Genomic DNA, 17,899 nt, shown 5'->3' on the forward strand with positions numbered 1-17,899 from the left:
ATACAGGAAGAATAAACGAGGGAGGTCCTGTGAGGATACAGGCAAAGTTCAGGAATCGTAAATAATCAAGTCTCGTTAGCATATATTTCAAGTAATATGAAATAAGTCTGGAAGCCAAAATATGGAGGGTTTTGAATGTCACATTAAGGAGTCTATACTTAAAAAAATACAACTACAATAAAAATTCACTAATTCAGATTACAGAATGACTCATGGAGAAAGTTTACTCTTTACTATTTTTATAGTTAGCAAAAGCAAATTAGTGTAGATGAAATCACAAAGGGAATATTTATCTACCTTTAAAAAACCTGCTTATAACCCTTCAGGAAGACTCATTTATAAATAATGTTATAAGCATAGTATAATACTCTTTAACGTCTGGTTTTTTTTTTTTAGGCAACTGGGTTTAAGTGACTTGCCCAGGGTCACACAGCTAGTAAGTGTCAAGTGTTTGGTCTCAGGTCGGATTTGAACTCTAGTCCTCCTGACTTCAGGGCCGGTGGCTGTATCCACTGCGCCACCTAGCTGCCCCATCAATCTCTCGTTTTTAAAATATGATGTGTAAGAGAGCTTGGAAAGAACTAAATGCTTTTAATCCTGAAGTGGCTTATTGGCATCTCTCATTTCTAAGTCCACAAGCTACAGTAACTTTCTCCTCTGTCAGCTTCCTCCCCAGCCCCCAATACACATGCTCTTCAACACCAGAGGAACAGGGAGGGTGCAAGGTTAGGGGCAGTATACCAGCATCTTCTTTTTCTTCAAATGGCAATTCTTTGTTAAACTAGTGTATGTTAATGAAAGTACTAAAGAGTAATAAAATTTCATGACTGAATGTATAAAGTCTTAATGGCAAAGATGATTTCGTTTTTGTCTACTTACTCCCAGAGCCTAGCAAAGTGCCTGGCTCATAGTAGGTGCTAAATAAATACTTACTGATAGATTGAGCCTTAAAAATATTTTACATTTCATATTGGTCATTTCTCACTAGTCAATTCAAATTAGTGAGTTTCTACAGAATTTCTATTTTAAGAATTGCTTCATATCTCACAAATTTAGATAGCATGAGTATGTGTTAAAGTAAGAATTCATTCAAGTTGTTCCTTAAATCACTATTTGTCTGTTTTTCACCTAAAATATGTAGATAACTTATATCTCTCTTTACTAAAGGTCTGTTTCTATCTTGATATGATGGTGATCCCCATTCTTCAAGACACAGGTGTCAAACTCACATCCCAAGTGAGGCTGAACCAAATTAAAATGTTACTGGGAAATGTTTAACAAAACAAATAAAATACAATATAACATAGATAATGTTAATTTGTGGCTTTCTCCAGATCCATTTCTATTTGAGTTTGACACTACTGCTCTAAGGTTATGCCCATAGGGAAGGCAGTCTCTAGAAAGGTCTACCAAGCTGGTAAGGTCCAGCCTAGTTCTCTTTCAAGAGGCAGACTCCCAGAAATCTAGGTACCAGGTGATATATTATTATTTTGGATATAGCATTTCATGAAGAACTTGTTGTCAGGCATGGAAGAAAAGGCTGCCTTCTGAACTAAGAAGGGGAGGGCAAACACTAAGGAAACCTCCATGTCTTTGAAATTCGAAGAGCTGAAGTTGAATTAGAGTGTGTACTTACATCTTGCAGCCTTCTTTCACAATCAGCCCAGCAAAATTCTTGAGTTGGAGGACATTCACCAGGAGACAATCATTTCCTCTATCATGCCTAGAAAATAAAACAGGAAATTCACTGACATGAATCTACCAAGATAAAAAGGTTGGGAGTGGGGAAAGGAAAGGGTCAAAACTTAACTTGAACTATAGCAATGAGAATAAAAGGATATGTATGTATGTATGTATGTATGTATGTATGTATGTATGTATACCCATACACAAACACGGTATTATTCCTTTGCAACTTACACAAAACTGCTTTGTTGTATTACTGGCCATGAGTTACTGCCATTATTCTGTCAGTTATTACATAGCTACCCCCTGAAGGAAAAAATTGCTGCTGGAAACCAAAAAAGGATTATACTGTGGTCCTCTGATAACACAAATTGAGGAATGAAGGCAAATAGGCTTCAACATCTACGCAATTCTCCCCATCCTGCCGCAGATGGGAATGGTTATCTTAACTCCCGACAAAGATATGTAATAATTTTTACAGACAATAAATATGTACATGGGGCTTTTTTTTTTTGCACCTGTCCCATCAGGACCCAGCTCTCCTAACCTCCACTTAATATACTGGCTTGTTTCCACTTTCCACTTCTTCATAATGGTGCCTATAGCAAATGCTTAATACACAGTTGTTGAAAGCTCAGACCCAAAGAGGGGATATGAGAAGGCATGCCTCTTCAAATCTTTGGCAGTGGAGGGATAGGGAGAGGGGATCTAGCTACCACGTCCATAGTACCAGCAAAGAAGGGAACATATTTAGTCTGAACTCACAAAAATCCAACGTGTATCTGGGGCTCTTCATTAGTGGTGGTATCATTGTATGCAGGCTCCTCAGTATCCTCATTCCTATTGACAATTGGGAAAAGAACAAGGTTATTATCCACTTAGATTTCTTCTAAGGGAATTAAACCGATCAGTTTTTTCAATTCTGGTGATTCTCTTCTTATCAGAAAATATTGCTTTTGGAATGGACCTGAGTTTCATTTGCAGAAAGAACTTCCAATGAAGAAACTCCACCCACCAATGTAGATTAGCACCTTTTCTACAATTTAAAAGCCATAGAGAGGGGTAGTTCATGACCACAGAGTCAGTGTGTACCAGAGATGGACCTTGATCTTCCTGTTTCTGAAGCCTTTTCTCTCTATCCAACTGATATGTTCATGCATGCACACGCACATACACACATGTGTGTATGATACATGGCCGAATATACACACATGTCCATTACATACATGTACCTGTATATGCATGTGCACATATATTTATACACATACATGTATGTATGCAGTATGCTTTGCTAACCTTAAAGCACGATGTAAATGCTAGCTATTATTATCATTATCATTATTGTACTATCTCTTAGAGATGTTTTTCAGTAACTGGGCAGGAAACCAATTGAGTAAATGTTTATCCATTACAGAACCTATAGTTAAGATGCCTCCAAAATTCAACTTTATTCAGGAAGCATCTTTTCATCATTTTCTTAAAACTCAACTATATAGAAAATGTAGTAAGAAAGAACTAGTTCTATGAGTCAAAATAATTTGTTCAGTCTCTTAGCAAAATAAGCCATAGAGTGACACAGAAAGCATGGAAGCCAAAAGAATCATGGGATCACAAATTTAGGGCTGAAAGGTACCTTATAGGTCATCTAGTCCAAAGTTCTCATTTTAACAGATGAAGAAACTGAGGTCCAGATATATTAAATAATGTGCCTAACAACATACATATAGTAAATGGCAGAACTAAGGTTAGAAACTCAATGCTCTGATTTCAAATCCAGTACTCGTCCCACTGTACCAAAATGCCTCTCAATCCAGACTTTGAAACAACAAATCAATATGAAAAACAGAAATTCTCTTCCCCTTATGTGGATTGGTTATACATACATGCTAATTAAGGAATGATAATAACCTATTTTCTTTTGCCTAGACTGATGTTTTCATCCCTAAAGGTAGCTCTCCAGTCAGGAAATTCTCATAATACCAACACAGTTTGGCAACTGCATTGGGAATTTACAATCTTAGAGAGTTGCCAAGAGGTTAAGTGACTTCCCCAAAGTCACTCAGCTCTAGGTGTCTGGCGCAGGACTTGAACCTAGACCTTCTTAACTAAGGTTTATGGAACATTTCATGGCCATTATTTCATTTGAGTAAATAATATATTAAAGAGGCTGTAAACTACCCATCAAATATCAGGTTAAAATTTAAGTGTTCTTAAAGAGAACACTATTGATTTTTAAGTGTTTGAAATGGGAGTCAGTCAAATGTATACTTATGTACATTTCTAAGAATGTGAAACTATTGAAGTATCTTTACAGATGCCTAAAGGCATAATTGACCTCCACTACTCAAGCTTTTCACAGGAGTAGCTAATAAATAATTAAATGGACTAATAGTTTTGACTCCTCTATCTGCCACATGCCTTTAGAGGAAATGACAACTGACTAATAGCAGTTGAGCACTGTTTGCAACAGTGCTGGGTCTGAGAACTGACCTCAGCATTTACTTTGTGACAGCAGGCAAGTCACCTGCCTTCTCTGCCTTTGTTTCCTAGTCTATTAAATATATCAGTTAAATTATTAACTATATTATTAATTAACTGTGATATTTAGTCATATGAAATTAAATTAATAAAATAAAACAAAAATTAAGTAAACATTAAATAAATAAATTATTAAATATAAATTTTATTACTATTAACTGTGATATTTATTAACGGTAAATTAATTTAAAATAACAAAATAAATTTACATTAAAATTAAATAAATACTATCAGTATTAAAATTAACTGTTAATGTTAAATAAAATTAAAATGAATTAATATTAATATTAAATTGATATTAAGTCTTAATATTAAATTAAATTACTAATTGTGCTTGGACTACCTACCTAACAGGGTTGTTTTGAGGAAAACATGCCAAGTGCCTCTCCCCAGTAGAAGATAAATTTGCTGAGTTCAAAGACTTTTATTTTTGTCTCTGTATTCTCAGCATCTAGCACAGTTCCTGGTATAGATTAAATACTTAACAAATGATAGATAAGTGACCTCATCTGAGTCAATCATACAGATGATATGAATCTGCAAAAACTGCTTTTGAAGAAAGGCTACTGAGATTGCAAGTTATTGTTGGCCCAAGTTATCTGACTGTCTTCCCAGAGTAAATTGAGTAGATAATTATTCAAATTTCAATCGGTGGACTGGGATTCAGAAGATCTGAGCTTTAGTCTTTGCTCAGCTACTAACTGGTCATAAGACCATGGGCCAGTCAATTAACCTCTCCAAGTCTCAGTTTCCTCATCTATAATAGGAAGAGGTTGGATTAGGGTAGTGTCCTTCCAACTATTAAATGCTATGATTCTCCCCTTGGCCTAACATGTGTAGATATAGAGAGCATGGAAATCTGTTGTAAGTCTACCACTTATATTTTAATTAAGTCCAGTCATAAAATTGGAGATTGAAAAGAAAGAAAAGAAAAACAAGACTACTGCTTCTTCTCTCTAAATGGGAAATGGCAATCTCTGGAGTGTGTGGAACCAAATAATGACTCTTCCATTTTTTTTCTCAAAATACATAGGACTTCTAAGAATCAAGATTAAAAATTGCCCTAAAATTAAAAAATAGAAAGTTATATTAGGATCAATGTTTCTTTTAAGGAATACTGTCCATGGAGGTTTTGCCCTTTTAAGAAAAAGCCACAGCTGGTTGGTGCAGTGGACACAGCACTGGACCCAGAGTCAGAGAGACCCAAGTTCAAATACTACTTCACACATTAACTAGTTCTATAACCCTGGGCAAGGTACTTAATCTCCCTCAGCTTCATCTGTAAAAGAGGGATAATAATAGCACTTTATTCCCAGGGTGGTTGTGAAGATAAAATGCAATAATGTTCAAAAAGTGCTTTGCAAATCTTACAGCAAAATATAAATGGTAGCTTTAAACAAACAAACAAAACCCCTGAAGAGGCCAGAGCAGAGTATAATTAAAGACTTGATCTAGAATAAGAATAGAATAGAATTAAGAATAGAAAGGAAGGTATGTAAAAGGTGCCTGTTACTAGACACTATACCACTATAGCAATCAAAACAGATCTGTTTCACCTTTAAATACTCATTTTAAACAAACTGCTAGTGTGGCTATGCACATTCTCCTTTTATCTCTTCTCATGTCCATTACCAAATATACAATTCAATGAGTGCGAATAAGTACTAGCTCTTCATTGGTCATTTGTTCTGAATTTTTGCAAAATAGATTTTTACTTTCTGCTTTGAAGAAGATATTTTATATGAGGTAACTATTATTGGAAATTTTTTCATATAAGAGGTTTGTTTACAAAAAAATCAGAGCTGATATGTAATAGTGATGATGGCAACAAAAAAAAAACAAATCACATTTACTTTCTACTTTTAAGGTTTAGAAAGTGCTTTTATCAAGTAGGTAGTACATATTACCCTATATCAAGGGTGGTGAACTTGTGGCCCTGAGGCCATATGTTGCCTTCTAGGTTCTAAAGTGTGGCCGTTTGACTGAATCCAAACTTCAGAGGACAAATACTCTTAATAAAGGGATTTGTAAAGAACAAATACTCTTAATAAAGGGATTTGTTCTGTAAAACTTGGACTCAGTCAAAAGGTGGCCCCCAAGGCTGCAGGGTCCCCATCTCTGCCCTATATTGTAAATTTAGGTCAATTAAATACATCGATGCTGCCCTACATTGTATTCTTAAATTATTATATCAAATAAACCCTCTAAGAAACTAGTATAGTGTCACACCCTCAGTGTATATTTACCCATAAACTAATTAACTAATCATAATAATAACCCCAATGTTATCACATAATTGAAATTAATTGCCAATTACTGGATTTAGAGATAGAAGGACCTAGATTCATGTCTTGTGTATGATTAACTTTTTAGATATGTGACCCTAGACAAATCCCTTACCTCTCTAAACCTCAGTTTCCTTATCCACAAAATGGGAATAATAACAATTTTACTACATAGCTCATAGAGTTGATAGTGCTTTACAAACTTTACAGCATTATATAAATGTGAAGAGTAGAACAGGTCTGCTACTTGTGGCCATCATCATCATCATCATCATCATCATCATCACTCTTCTCTATTATTTATGTACATGCTGTCTCTCTCATTGGATGTAAGTTCCTTGAGGGCATGAACTACTTTTGATTTTTCTTTGCATATCCTGCACTAAGTATAACATCTAGCACATAATAACTTAATAAATGCTTATTGATTGATTGTATTGAGGACAGTGAGCCAGAAACTGATAAAGGGTACACAGCTTCAGTAAAGGTTATAGATAAGGAGGAAGGAAACAATATCTACCTTATACTCATTTTTTTCAGGCTCCTTGCTACAGAAAGGTGTTACCTTTCACACAGCAGGGTCCTTGGCAATAAAATATTTTCCTCTCTAGCTTCAAAGAAATATTTTCATGACTTCTCAGAAAGAATGGTGGTTTGAACTGTTTAAAATAGGCCTTTATCACCAGTCTCTTCTATTTTCCATTTTCATTGTTTATCTGATTTAAAATTTTTCTAATTTTCCTTACTCTATCCAAATCTTCATTTAATTATTTCTCTTTACTTCACTTCATCTTTATTAGGAATAAAAACAATAAAAACAATATTTCCTTTCTGTATAATACATAATTACAAAATTTTTATAATTATAATGTATATATCACTGTATCTGATCCTCAAAACAATTCTGTGATAAAATTAAAGTAAATATTATTATTTCCTTTCTAGAGATGGAAAAACTGAGGCTCAAATATTAAGGGTCATGCACAAAGTCACATAGCCTATAGCTGGAAGGGCAGGAACTTTGGACTCCTCACAATCTGCCACTCTCACTACATTCCAAACCATATGCAGTATTCAGAGCAAAGTTTAAGGTAAAAATGTTAATTTAAAAATATATCTAATAAGTGAATATCCTGGAGCCAACAAAAGGGATTTTTCAATGACTTTCAGGGAAATTCTTGATATTGGCAAAAGGTACAGAACCCAATTAAACATACTGTGACAAAAACTGGAGGGAAATAAAGAAAGTTTTTGGATATTTAAAAGTAACTGTAATTAGTCATTTAAAAAATAACAAGATAAAAGCAGGAACACAAATTATAGCTGACCAATATTCTCCTTGATGTATAAACATTTGAATTAGGCTGATTTTCCCCTCACAGAACAACGGGAGCATAAAAATATGCCTACTGGCATGGGAGTGGCTAAATATTTATTTTAAATAATAAATGTATAATATACAATACATTTATTATAAGTAATAAATGCTTATTGAATGACTGATTCACTGAATCAGGGTGAGGTCAGGAATCTTCCCTGCAGGGAAATAGGTGGGTGATGGGAAAAGACCAACCCACTACCACCCCCATAAACCCACAAAGGAATTTCCTCTTAGGGTTTACCACAACCCAAATTCAGGGAAATAGAGAATATAAATGTTTTAATACTGTAAATCCAGGTGTTCTACAGTATAAAGGAATTGGTATAATCATTTGGTTTAGGATCTAAAGAGAACAATATACGTCAGTAAATCATCTATGGGAAAAAGGATTAAAATCATATAGCTAACCTTTTGGTTAAAGGTTCAAATACACCACTGTCACTAGCCAGCGAATAATCAGAGAGACATGCAGAAACCCGTCTGGCCCTCCTCTCTGACCTCCTAGCGCTGTCTTCTCTTAAAGTAACTGCTGTAGAGAAAAGAAATAAACAGAGTTAGAAGGTGACAAGAAACCTTGACATCTGTAGGAAGGATGCTAAGAAGTTGATGCTACTATTAATGAAAATATAAAATGAAATTTTATATCTATGACTACTTTGATCTATGTTTTAAAAAATATAAAGAGTGAGGTCTAGCTTCTTTTTCTGGAAAATTGGAGAAAGGAACTTTATAATTACTTCTCTTTATGGCTAAAAATAACCTTTAAATAAACCTCTTTAAAATCTCTGAAAAAAATATTTAAAAAGAAAAAAATCACTATTTGAAATTGTTGATATAATTTTTCCCCCATTAACACAGAATATTGAGAAATGTTACTATTTGAAATCACTGATAAAAAACTTTCCTCCCATTAACCAATATGTGCAGCAACAGATTAAAATAACGTTGGGTCCAAGGGTGGGTTATACATAGGTATTTAATAATGGGCATTTAAAAATTACCAGCATAGGCCCAATAAAATTTTATTTTATAAAAGAAAATTAAAGGAACCACAATAACTACGTCTATAAAAGGAACCATGTACTTTTTTTTTTGGAGAAAAGACTGCTTTTCATTGCCTCCTAGTTTGAACAATCAAGGAATGAAACAGACCTATACAACAACGATCAGATAAGACCAGAGTGAAAATTTTAGTTGGTCTCGTTTTCTGTAACTCATCTTCTATTCAACCAAACCTATATGATAAAAGCCACCCAAAATATGCAAAGTATCAAGTCGGCCCTCAACATGCTGGACTAATGAAAATGCTCTAATATCATGCCATGGACTTGAGGTTACAAATGTAAATTTCATTTCATTAACTATGCTAAAATGAAGCTTTCCATCCAATCTGACAGCATTAGTACAAACACTACTTCTTTCTCACTATTATCCCTGCAAAAGATAATGCAGAAATCAAAATAAAGGAAGAATTCTCAAAGAAACCCCTGGCAGGGTCACTAGAGCCACATGACCACAAAAGTTAAATGAAAGAGGTACTGTCAACAGTCGCCCTTGGTCAGAAAAAACAACATGGAAGAAACCACTCAACATCCCAAAACATCTGCTATTGGGTTTCAACGCAATGAAGTTAACCATAGGGAGGAAAGTACATAAAGTGAGGACAGGAAATCGTGGAACAACATTTACTTTTAAATCTCTTACCTTTAAAAAATAAAAATGAAAAATATTAGTTCTTTAACCATTTAAATATACACACACTCCAAGGGGCATAAAAACACTTGAATAAAAGGAAGGAGAAACATAGAAAAAGTATATCATGCATAAGGTTTACAGCCCAAGTGTGTCATATTAGACTTATCAAATTCCTTTTAAAATTATACAAAAGAAGTTAAAGATCTTAAAAAGTGTTTTGCAAGGATTCAGTAGTCATTACCAACCTTAAAAAAATAGAGCAATTATGTATGTGGTAAGCTGGAAGACTACTACAAAGTATCTTCTGCATATCTTGTAATACTAGGCAACATATTTACTAGACAACAATGCAATAAAAATCTAGAAGTCAAATGTGAAAAAAAATAATACCAAGTTGACTTACAGTAAATGTTTCTGTTGTGCAGCATGAGAAACAAGATAAAAAACAAAGAATGAAAAGGTGTAGCTTTTCTAAGCTGACATGTAAAAACAGCACAAATACAGTCATTAATATGTCAATAACAGGATAAGAAAACTAAAGATGCCTACTGATTCATAATTAATATATAACTAAAAATATACAATTAAATTGAAATCATGGTACATTTTAACTTAAAAATATGCTGGCTATTTAAAAGTTAAAATAATGTTTGCGAAATGAAAATTTCAAAGTCCAAGGATACTTCTCTCTCCTCAAAAAAAAGTCTGAATGATTGAAGTCTAGGTGAAAAAAAGTTATTTGAGAAAATATTCTTTTTTTCCCCCAATATTAAAATTGCCTACTATACATAGCAATGTTGTTTTATAGGAATTATTAGATGGTGAATATGAATTGTGTGATTTTAGGTAAGCTGATAAATCATTCTGAGCCTCAGTTTTCTCTAGCAAAATGAGACGTTTAGAGTAGATTTTAAAAAAAACCCTGTTCTATTTAATGAACATTTGTTAAACCCTATAGAGCATCCTTTTGGGTTCTGTGATGGAAGAGAAGGGTGCAGAGGAGAGGGGAGATTCTGATTTCTGATCTCATCTGCATACAAAATTCCTAGTATGGGAACTCCTTCCACCAATACAGATGATGATAATAAACATTATTTATTTATTGTCATAAATATTACAGATTTAAACTACATTCTTTTATATACCTCGTGGGAATTACAGTTGTGTTTGGTACCTATGAACAAACCCTTATGCAATCCCTGGCCTTCAAGAGTACTCCATTTTGATTACTTTGGTATATTATTTTATTCATGGAAAGTTTCCAGTTATCTGGCTGTGGTATATGGTAACTTACCACAAGGTGGCAGTAAGAAAACATAGTATGAGCCAACTGCATTCAGACGTTAATATCAAAACAACTCTGAAGAATACTGTCAGGGTAGCAGTGATAAACAATGAGATGGTTTTAAAAGTAAATCTAGGATGGATTGGTAGATGAGGGGAGAGCATGGAGGAGGAAAGCTTGAGAGGAAAACAAGAGGATTGGGACATAAAGGATCATGTTGATTATTCTATTGGTACCTTAGTTTTTAATAGCCTTAAAAGAAAGGATGGAAAAATTAGATTAAATAATAATTATTTTAAATTTCTTCTTTATTTCCTTTAAAAATGGCAACATGTTCATACGGAAGAAGTAAATAGTAACCATTACTCTTCCCAAACTAATCTGGTTCTTAATCTGATATCACATACACACACACACACACACACACACACACACACACACACACACACACACACACGGTATAGATGTATATTATATATGATATTGCCATAATAATATCATTTGTGGGTTTGCAGCATTATTCAAAAGCTTCTAGGCAAAAAACTTCATGTCATCTTGATTCTTCCAGTCATAAAAACCCCCCATCTGCTATTACTTAAGTAATGCTAAATAACACCAAGGAGGGAGGAGAGCACAGATTTTAAATATAAAAATTATACCACCTTCTTCTCCACCTCCTACCCCTACATCCACCCCTACCAATCTTATTTACAAACACTTCTCTCTTTTTTTTCCCCCCTTAGGCAATTGGGATTAAGTGACTTGCCCAAGGTCACACAGCTAATTTACAAACACTTACTTCCACTAGTAATTGGGACATTTGCCAGTTGTGGTCGCAGCTGTTCTCGAACTCCTTCACTGTCCCCGTGATATCCAGAATGTTGAAGTGAAGTCGTCCCCTGCGTCTCGTCATCTCCCATAGCTGAGGCTTGAGCCCTGAGTCTTTCTAGAGCTCCCATGCCTAGCATTTCAAATCCATCAGACACCTGAGCAAGAGGGGAATCCCGAGAGGCAGAAAGAAAGGGTGTATCTAACGGGGAACTCGGTGGAGATAAGGAAGACAAAGAAGAACGGGAAGACAAGGAAGCTAGGGACTGAGGTGTGTCCAGGGACCTCCTTTGCTTATTGAAGTTGGAATGTCCAGTGGACTCAGAGAATGGTGCATCTTTTCCCAGAGAATCAAAAGGAATTAGATCAAAGCGCAGATGCTGGCCATAATCTGCATCTGATTTTTCATACTGAGGAAGGCCGTAGATGTCTGTAAAGCTGATGGAACTTAAGGAACCTCTGCTGGATGCCAGCGATCCCCGGCTAGATGCCAGTGATCCCCTGCTGCTCCCAGAGGACACTGTCAGAGTGCTGGCAGATAAGCTGAAATACGAAATAAAAATGCAAGCTTTAGTACCATATTTTCGTGACCTCTGCTTGCATATTTATATTCCACATAAAGGTATATGACCTCATCTACTCTATAAGATGAAAAGTCAATATACCTCCTCTTGCTAACAGTAACTTAACATTTTAATATTGTTTGGTTGCTAATCCATGATTTTAATTTTATGTAAAAAGACAATATTAAACAGAGAAATAACTAATACCTTCTCATTTTCTTTGACAGGCAGTACTTCCCTGTACATAGTAGGCACTATATAATGTTGATGGTGTTCAATTTTTCCTCCAAAAATTAACCATCAAACAATAGGTTCAGCATCTGTTTTTTGAACTTTTAGTGTTTGCCAGTTTTTTTGACTAGTTAAATTTATCTGTTGTGGTGAATCAGCGAATTCTATTTAATCATTTTGTTTTGGTAAAGGAGGCTATTATAGGAAGGAAGGACTTAGAACATGATTGTTGTTGGGAAGAAAACAACGAAAAAGAATCAATAAACCATTCAATTAAAAAAATCGCAATTAAATTAACCTTACTCTTTGCAGCTACCATTTTACCCCCACTGTTATATGTTATATGTTGTCATTTTATAGTTAACGACTTTTAGCATGAGCCTATAGACATAAGTATCTCCACTCTCTTTTATCAATACAATGTAATTTGATGAATTTACTTCCCAAAGAGGCATTTTTCCCTTTTGGTGAAAATGTGAAATAAAATAATTTCATGAAGATGATGATAAAATGTCAAGGATAATGAAATTAAATTAGAACTATAAAATCTAGATGACATATGTTCAAATCACAATGGTGGGTGTGTGTGTGTGTGCGTGTGTGTGTGTGTGTGTGTGTGTGTGTGTGTGTGTGTAACAATGTTGTGTTTTGTTTTGCTTTTTTTTACTCACAATGGTACCCAGTTTCCTTCCCCTGACTTTAGGATTTTTTCGGTCATGGGGGAAAAAATACAAATCTCAACCACAGGTTTCTTGGTTTCTTAACATACGAAGTCGAATATTTTTCATGTTTTTCAAGTTTTTCATGAAGTGATTTTTAAATTATACATTCCCATCCTATTATCTCAATTTTTAAAAAAGGGCCTATGGACATGTGTGCATACACAGTCACCCAAGCACTATTATTTTAAACATTATAAATCATTTGACCATACATAAGTTTGCCAGCAATTTTGTTGCTCTGAAGACAAATGCATTTTTCCTTGAATTCCCTAGAACAGATAAGAATTTTTTAGACTGTAATTTCTGCCTTTTTCTACTTTATTTTGTCCAAATGATTCATCCGTCTCTTTTAAAACTTCAAATCCATTCCAGTACCTATGTTCCAGTTAATGAGAATAGCTAATAGGAATTATGAACATCATTCACTTGTTATTATCAAAGAGTAAAAACGAAAAAGTAACATGCAACTTTATAAGTGACCTACCTTTTTAACTGAGATTGTAGGTAGGATGTTAAGCGTGTAGCTTCTTCCAACTGCATAAGCAAACAGTTTCGCTTTTCTTGAAGAAGAATCCTGAAATATAAAATGTACATATGAACATGTGTATGCATGGACATGTGCACTAACACACACTTAGAGCACAAATTGTTTGCATTCAGATTTTCAATAATCGCTAGTGATAGGATTTTTTTTTTAGTGAAGTAGACTTTCATACCAAGAAATTTAACTATAATTTTACAGTAAAGGCGCAATATGTAGTTTTTATGTCAAAAGTCTTAAAACTATAACAATGTGAGGATGTGTTTGTATACCTTAGGAGTCTTTGAACTAGCCCTGCTCTCACCGTACATTAAGAAAACATCCTCACTTGCTTTAAGGTACTCACATTCTTACTTTTATTTAGTACAAGTACTATGAATTGATCAAAAAGTCACAGAATATATTTTCAAATTTGTTTTTCATGAATTTACATCTTCATCCAGAAGACAAGGGGGTTGCATTCAATGATTTCTAAAGTTTGAGTTCTAAAAATTATTATTATAGAATATGGGATTCCATCTCTGGCTCTGAGTGCTTACAAGTGGTCCTAACTGTTAACTCCTGCCCAGATATCCATTACTGAGACTCCATCTGTTTCTACCTATAGGCATTCTAAAAATATAGCTGCAAGTCTAAGAGGGTGGTATCTTTATCCAGCTACAGTAGGTGGGTTTTAATAGTGTCCTATAAGAAGTAACATTCAGAGGTTGCCAAACTACGCACAAATCTCTTCTACTGAAGGTATGTAGAACTGTTAGGCAAGGGAAGAAATCAAGCAGAGATCATCCTTTAAGTAGTCAATTTCCTATCCTCACATCGTAAGATATTAATTGGCACACAGTACAAGAATACCACATTTTTGTCTGAGGGGACCACAAAATCCAGAAAAAATAGAAATAAATTGCTTCTGATGTAAATTATTATTTTTTTCTCATGATAAAAATGTGGGATTTATTGATTAAAACAATTAAAAGTAACCGTGTACAATATATTTAAAGTAGCCATTTTCCTGGAATTAAAGTTCTCCATTGTATGTTGTAAAGAGGACATCATTTGATTTTATAGAACCAGTCAAATCTTGTGTCATACAAAGAGAAATGGTATGGTAAAAGTACAGTTTGCAAAAATATACAGATCTCTTTATTTAGGGTTGAGAGACATCTGCAATGTTAGTGATGCTTGTAAATCATTATTTTAACTGCTAGTCAAGAAGACACTAATTATTGTTTTCCATAAAAAGTATATTGCCACTATTTGATATTAACTTAATAGTTTTCACACTTCAGATATCATACAAAGATATCATACAAATTATTTCTGCTTGCGAAGCAGCCCTTCTCATGAGGGACTTCCATTTAGGCAACTGTCAATTCTTGAACCAACTGAATTCTCCCTTACTCTAAGGGAAAGATTCTCATTTTAATTTTTTTAATTTAGAGTTTATTTAAATTATGAACTTAACAAATACAAACATTTTAATATATCAAGAATAGAAAAAGAGAGGCAGTTAGGTGGTGCAGTAGATAGAGCACCGACCCCACAGTCGGGAGGATCTGAGTTCAAATCCGGCCTCAGACACATAATACTCACTAGCTGTGTGACCCTGGGCAAGTCACTTAATCCCAATTGCCTAGCCAAAAAAAAAAGAAAAGAAAAGAAAAAGAGAACCAGGAAACAATTGATCTGTATTAAGTACAGCTTGTTTATTTAAAGAATATATGAATTTTAACATAATAATAACACTATCCTGCTTATATTATTCCTTTTTGAAATACCTTTTTTCTGTTCATTTAAAGATGCATCATTGATATTCTTTTCTTTGATTAAGTTTTTGGCATCATTATCATTACCCATCCTCTCCCTTCCTCTATTTCCTTAAAAAGCATTCCTCAGAGAGAAAGATTTTTAAACCCTCTTTTTATTCCCACATGCCCACATAGATTGAAATTGAACAGAGACTATACCCAAAAATTTATCAGGATTTCTTGACTGCTGAACTTTTTAAAAAAAATTATTCTTTGTATTCATATCCAAATTTCTGACCACTACCAGCATGTTCAAGTTGAAAGGAACATTAGAGACCTTCTCAATCAACCTCTCACTTTCTTATCCATTACCTGCATTTGCTTCCATCTCCTGTACGTGTCATTTTCATTAAAATCTAAACCGGTTGAGAAATCTCCTGTATGTATTCAATTCAGTCTTTTTAGATAATATCCTACCTTTCCTTCTCTCCTCTGAACTACTGTGTCTTCAGAACTTCAGCTCACTCTCTTCAGCTAAATTCCCCAGAAGAATTCTAGGTGATAGCATCCCAACCAACGCTTTGTAGCAATCCTTTAAGTCAATACTACTAAAATCTATCATGTCTGCGTCTGCCTCCATTGGATCATCATCCGAATGCTCTCTCCCATATTCTTCCCCTCCTCCTCTAATTCCTGGAAACTTTTTAATATACAGTGATAACTATGTCCTTTGACAGCTATGTTACTGTAGGAAAATCAGTTACCTGAGGTCCCTCTGAGCCTGTTTCCTACCAAAATACAGGGCACACCTAATACTATAACCTGCTTTCTTTTCTTTTTTACAAAAAAAGATGGGAGTTGTCATTTCATCTCCAGGTTCCCACCAATTCCACTCCAAGCAAACAGCACCTCCTTGTTGGTGAGAATCAGCTCTATGATGGAAATTCTGACTTCTCAAGGTTGAAATATATCAAAACTAATTAAGAAAATAGTAGCTTTTCTACATATGGAAGAGAAACTGTTCTAAGAGATGTCTGGACAACTGAAATCTCCCACCACTATGATAGCATGCTCCTGTGCCAGGCTTATGATCTGTCTCCCAAATTCCTTATTTGTTCTCTTTCTTTTGAAGTGGTCTGTAAATACACTGAACGCCTGCCCATCATTGATCATCGTTTACCTTCCTGATTTCTTCTTTTAGAAAACCATAACTTCTTAATATACAATGCCAGCCATATCCTTTAATAGCTGTTACTATGGGAAAATCAATTATCTGAGGGCTTTCTGAACTTGTTTCATCATCTGTAAAATGGGATAATGCTTACGCTCACAGGGTCAATGTGAGGAAAGAATTTCCAAACAATAAAGTGCTGTTAAAACATGAGCATTATATACATTATAAAGTATATAAACATTATAAAGTCTATAAAATCACAAATTGTATAAATAAGGTAAAGACTGACATATTCAACCAGTCATGAATCTATCTGTATTCTTCTTCTTTTTTTTTTTTTTGGCTAGGCAATGGGATTAAATGACTTGCCCAGGATCACACAGCTAGTAAGTGTCAAGTGTCTGAGGCCACATTTAAACTCAGATGCTCCTGACGTCAGGGCCGGCGCTCTATCCACTAAGCCATCTAGCTGCCCCTATCTGTATCATTCTTATCCAGTTCGTGTCTCTATCATGTCCACAAGAAGGAGAATGCCAAAGATCTTACTGAAATCTGAGTACAGTAAATACTGCCTATAACCTTCCCATGATCAGCTAGCCAATCCAGTAACTGTCAAAAGGTAGTCCCAATTTCTAATATTTTAGAGAACCCAGGGATTGGCAAACTTGCTTTTGTGCAGCCGGGAGCTAAGAATAGGTTTTATATTTTTAAATTCAATAAAATTTTATTTACAAATGTAAAAACCATTCTTAGCTGACTGTAAAAAACAGTAGTTTGCCAACTCTTGTTCTTGACCCTATTGTAGTCAATATTGCTACCCAGAAGTAGATATAGATAGATATATGTAAGTGGAAATATGTAAGGAGAGCTAAGAGTACATGACAGAATCAGGATTTAAAAAAACTTCCACAATCTGTTATCATTGGACAAACATCATCAGAAAAAATGTAACAGCGACATATGAACTGCCCTATACTTAAGTTAAAAAAAAAAAGAGCAAAGTAAGTACAGGACTGAGCAGATATGCCTAGGTTTTTGTGAAAAAGACTTAGTGTTCAGTTCATTAACAAGTTCATTATGAGTGGTGTTGTTACTATTTTACTTTTATTAAGGAGGGAAGGAAATCCAGACCTATGATGCCATCAGTGCAGGAACTCCTGGTGTGTATTTATCTTATGTTTGGGGTTTTTTGGGGGTTTTTTTGCTCATTGTCTCCTCCATTAGA

The 17,899-nt window shown here is 34.5% G+C and overlaps 1 protein-coding gene across 1 annotated transcript in view; it reads right to left on the minus strand.

Annotated features, from left to right (window-relative positions):
* Nucleotides 1–17,899, minus strand: part of WWC3 (WWC family member 3) — a 201,561-nt gene that overhangs the window by 16,942 nt on the left and 166,720 nt on the right. Inside the window, exons 10-14 of the mRNA XM_021006225.2 lie at nt 13,699–13,788; nt 11,670–12,241; nt 8,299–8,419; nt 2,452–2,526; nt 1,637–1,723 (exon numbers count right to left, since the gene is read on the minus strand). Of these exons, the coding sequence (XP_020861884.1) occupies nt 1,637–1,723; nt 2,452–2,526; nt 8,299–8,419; nt 11,670–12,241; nt 13,699–13,788 (945 nt within the window). The remainder of the gene's footprint in view (nt 1–1,636; nt 1,724–2,451; nt 2,527–8,298; nt 8,420–11,669; nt 12,242–13,698; nt 13,789–17,899) is intronic.

The sequence above is a fragment of the Phascolarctos cinereus genome, unplaced genomic scaffold, assembly GCF_003287225.1.
Source record: "Phascolarctos cinereus isolate Bilbo 61053 unplaced genomic scaffold, phaCin_HiC Scaffold_726;HRSCAF=1367, whole genome shotgun sequence".
NCBI lineage: Eukaryota > Metazoa > Chordata > Mammalia > Diprotodontia > Phascolarctidae > Phascolarctos > Phascolarctos cinereus.